The sequence below is a fragment of the Penaeus chinensis genome, chromosome 1 (genome assembly GCF_019202785.1).
Source record: "Penaeus chinensis breed Huanghai No. 1 chromosome 1, ASM1920278v2, whole genome shotgun sequence".
NCBI lineage: Eukaryota > Metazoa > Arthropoda > Malacostraca > Decapoda > Penaeidae > Penaeus > Penaeus chinensis.
Window position 1 is genome coordinate 26,840,477 of NC_061819.1, and position 4,435 is coordinate 26,844,911.

Here is a 4,435-nt window from a genome sequence, read left to right on the forward strand (position 1 = left end):
TTATTTGTGAATATATATTTTGTGTGTGTGTGTATGTGTGTGTGTGTGTGTGTGTGTGTGTGTGTGTGTGTGTGTGTGTGTGTGTGTGTGTGTGTGTGTGTGTGCGTGTCTCTTTGTGTCCGCCTAAAACACAACACAAACAAGTGTGAATCCATATAGCCAACAAGATATCCAACACTGAAAACATCTGAGCCAAAGCCAATTTCGTCTGAGAATTGAATACCACAGATACAATCAGCCTTCAATTATCTGTAATTGTGGTGTCAAAATTCCATACCTTATGTTCTCCTGCTGGACCATTTGCAGGAAACAGTGATGGTAGTAATTCTTATGTTAGTTTGATTGTCTCCAAAGTCAAAAAAAAAACAAAAAAAAACGTGAATATAGTCTTACTTATTCTATTATCATAATCATCAGTATTGTTATCATTATCCTCATTTTTGGAATCTTCAGTATTTTCTTTATTATATTCGTTATTATATTCGTTATAAACTATGAATCGCCTTCTTTTATCGCAACTCCAATTATTATTACCATTGTCCCTTTCCACTACCATTATCTATTATATCTTATATACCATTACTTTATAGATTTGCCCTCATCTTTATTCATTGACTTCACTACTGACAAGGCATACAGCTAAAATAGATTATCACATTAACGACTATCATTATCATTATCATCACTTTACCGCTATTCTTATTATCATCATTACTATTACTATCATTGCCATATCAGTTTCGTCATAAGTGTTAGCATTTCCATCATCCTGCTTACTTGTTTGTCATCAGTAGTCCAAGTACTTCAGTATCATCTTCATAAGTGCATGCACCAGTTTTTGGTATTTTCAGAATAATTAGCATTATCGACAGTATTATTATTATTATTATTATTATTATTATTATTATTATTATTATTATTATTATTATCCTAGGTTATTATCATTATTGTTGTTATTGTTATGTGTTGTCATTATCATCATTATGCTCATTATCATCATTATTATAATCATTAGCATCATTATTATTTCATTATCATTATTGTCATCGTTATCATTATCACTTTTGTTACTGTTATCATTATTATCATTATTATAATTATAATTACCATTATTCGCATTATAATTTTCAATATTATTATCGTTTTTATTATTATTATTATTACTGTGTAATTTTCATTTTAATTACCAGTCACAACTCAATGATAATTATCCTAATTCTTATCATTATCTTTATCGCCATTATCAATAGTAGTAGTAGTTGTAGTATCCCTGTTATTATAATGATCATCATTACTGTTATTACTATCATTATTATTATCATTACATTCATTATGATTATCACTTTCGCTATAATCTATATTGCCCTCCATTAATATGAATAATATATCATTAATGTTGTTAGTTTTATGATTTTAATTCTATACATTTTTTTATCATTGTTATCTATTATTATCATCTCTTATCGACGTCATCCTTCTATTTTCATAATTCATTATATTATTTTGTTTATTTTTCATATTATAAGAAAGAAATGTTGCTATCATTCCCATGATTATCATATTTATCTATTAATGACTTTTCGTACATGCTGCTATTCATACAGTATTATTTTTCAATATTACTGATATCACCATGAACTATTGTAATCCTTACTATTACAATGATCTATATCTTGCATATATGTATATGTGTGTGTTAATAAATTGTGTATATATATGTATATGTATGTATGTATACATATGTAAATAAATAAATAAATAAATAAATATATATATATATATATATATATATATATATATATATACATATTAAACAAAAGACAAATTAAGAAAGGAATGTTATTTTGAAAAAAAAAAAAAAAAAAAAAAATCTATTAATCCCGCACCACATGACCAAGGCCTGTAAAACTCGCATAAACAGATGTTCCAGCACATGTGTTACAGCTGATTATGGGAGACAGTTATTTCAGACTCATGCTTCTCTTTGATTAGATGAACATCTACCCAACTCTCCATGATACGGTATAAAACGAGCGTTTTTATCAACTTCAGTGTGTTGAAACGTGTGAGAAAATGCGTTTTCTTTCTTTCCTTCTTTCTTTTCCTTTCCTTTCCCTCCCCTTGTCTCCTCTGTTCTTCTTTTTTATTCTATTATTTATCATTCTTTAACTGTCTACCCTTCTCTGTTTGTCTACACTCTACTTTAAAAAGACCGAAACACGTTAATGTGTGTGCCGGAGGGGAAATAAGGATATTCAAACGATTCTGCAGACGTATATTCAGCATAGTACTTTTAGTAAACAAGTATCATGATACAAACAGGAACAATTTTACACACTAGGTGAAAAATGACTGATGAAGGTAATGCATATACTTCCAAATACCCAGCCCCTTTATCAGAGAACAGTAAAATACATAATAACGAATTTGGCGTTTGCATTAAGTCCTCCACCTCCGGATGAAAGGCCTATCTGAAAGTCCCAGAGAAAGTTCTGTTGGAGGCAAGGTGTAACACAGAAGGACAAGCTCTATGGGCGATTCCTACGTGAACGAAACGTGGGTACTCACCGTGCATTTGGGGAAGTCCTCGGGCGCCCGCACCTCCTTCCATCCGAGCAAGGGCGGGATGGACACGAGGCCAGAGAAGAGCCACACGGCCACGATCATGATGGCCGCCCTCTCCGGTGTCCGCTTCTTCAGGTAGGCGACGGCGTGGGTGATGCTCCAATACCTGTCCAGGGAAATGAGGCAGATGTTGTTGATGGACGCGGTTGAGAGGAGGACGTCAATGGCCGCGTGGAGCTCGCACCACAGGTCGCCGAACATCCAGTAGCCCATGAGGAGGTTGGCCAGGCTGAAGGGCATGATCACCAGGCCGAGCAGGAAGTCCGACACGGCCAGGGAGGCGATAAACCAGTTTGTGATGTTTTTGAGCGCCTTCTCCGTGGCGATGGCGATGATGACCAGCATGTTCCCGACCACTACCACGATCATGGCCACGGTGATGATGACTGTAATGATGACGATTTCCAGGGTGCTGTATCCCGAGGGGTACATGGACGCCCCCCACGGATACACCCAGAATGTGCCATTGAACGTGTCGTTGTAGAGGCCCAAGGAATTGTTCCCGGCGAAGCCCTCCAGCTCCTGGTCCAGAGCCTCGATGTACTCAAGGATGCTGGAGGAGTCGTCCACTCCTGCGCCGGTGAAATTGGACGCGAGATCCATGATGGCCACAGAGGCACCGGGCAGTACTATGAAATGAAAAAACTCATGAGAGTAATATCGGGTATTTTCCCGTTCCTTCAACAGAGATGAAAGGAGTTCAGATGGCCTATCTGATAAGAAATATCATGGAACTTCTTGGACAGCCGGTCAGTTTGGGTCTTGGGATTCCAAATAGGAAATTCAAGTTCGTGAATAAGATTTCACATATTTTCCACCCTTTTTTCCTTTGCAAAATATGAACTGCCAGCTACACGCATAGAAATATACAAATTTCCTTGTCCTCACAGATTTGTATTGTCTGTTTCCTATGAATATCCAAGATCTTATTGCAAATTTTCATGTAACAACCTCGTCTCGGCCAGGAACAGACGTCAGTGTCCTGCTGAGTTCGAGGTTCTCAGGATCTACATCGTACAAGAAAAGTGGAAATCAAAGAAACTGCAGCAAGACACTGGAAATCACTTTTCTATTTCTTTTTCTATATCTTTCTTTATCTTCTTTTCGCCTTTCTCTCCCGGAAGCACAGAGTCTGTTGCGAACACGAGAGTAAGATTTTTTTTCTTCTTTATATTGCTATTTTATTTTTGAAGTTACTGTCCACACCCGAGTAATGTTTTTTTGTTTACTCAATCCTGCGTTTCCTCTGTGTATATTCCTTTCCGCTTCCTGGGGTTGCACGCTCTCCTCAGCCAGACGCCTGAGTTCCCACGCTGGTCATTAATTTCCCACGGCTCCAGCAGTAAGATCCACGACCGCTGCCTCTCCACCTCCAGCACCACCGGCGGCGGCGGCGGCAACGGAAGTCGTTCGAGAGGAGTTTGCCAAGGTTAAACAGGTCGTATCAGGTCGTGGACGTGAGCCCGGCCGGGACTCACTCTCGCAAAAGCAGGTACTAAACCACAGACACTGCCTGAAGTCTTCGTCCTTATTTCCTCGTCTCAAGAATAAAAAGTATATTGTCACCTTCTTTCTTTCTTTCTTTTTTCTCCCCGCACGACTTCTTGCGACGCTCTTAACGGAGAGATCAGAGCCTCAGCGAATTTTGTTTTCCAGCGAATCTCAGCGGCGTTGGTCCCGTGGCGTCGCTCTCGAAAGCCCGGCGAGAAGTTAGAGCACTTAACCTTCGTCCTTCGAATTCTCCGTCACAGCCGTGAGATGAGGAGACCGTTTCTTCGAACTTGGTCCGAAATATGCACATCATTAGCAT

General features: G+C 38.3%; 1 protein-coding gene across 1 annotated transcript in view; it reads right to left on the reverse strand.

Moving 5' to 3' along the window:
• Positions 1 to 2,455: 2,455 nt before the first annotated feature.
• The window catches only part of LOC125027558 (alpha-2C adrenergic receptor-like), a 2,821-nt gene continuing 841 nt past the window's right edge, over positions 2,456 to 4,435 (reverse strand). Inside the window, exon 1 of the mRNA XM_047616656.1 lies at positions 2,456 to 4,435. This exon is cut by the window's right edge and continues 841 nt beyond it. Coding sequence (XP_047472612.1) covers positions 2,542 to 3,228 — 687 coding nt within the window. The 5' untranslated portion in view covers positions 3,229 to 4,435 and the 3' untranslated portion in view covers positions 2,456 to 2,541.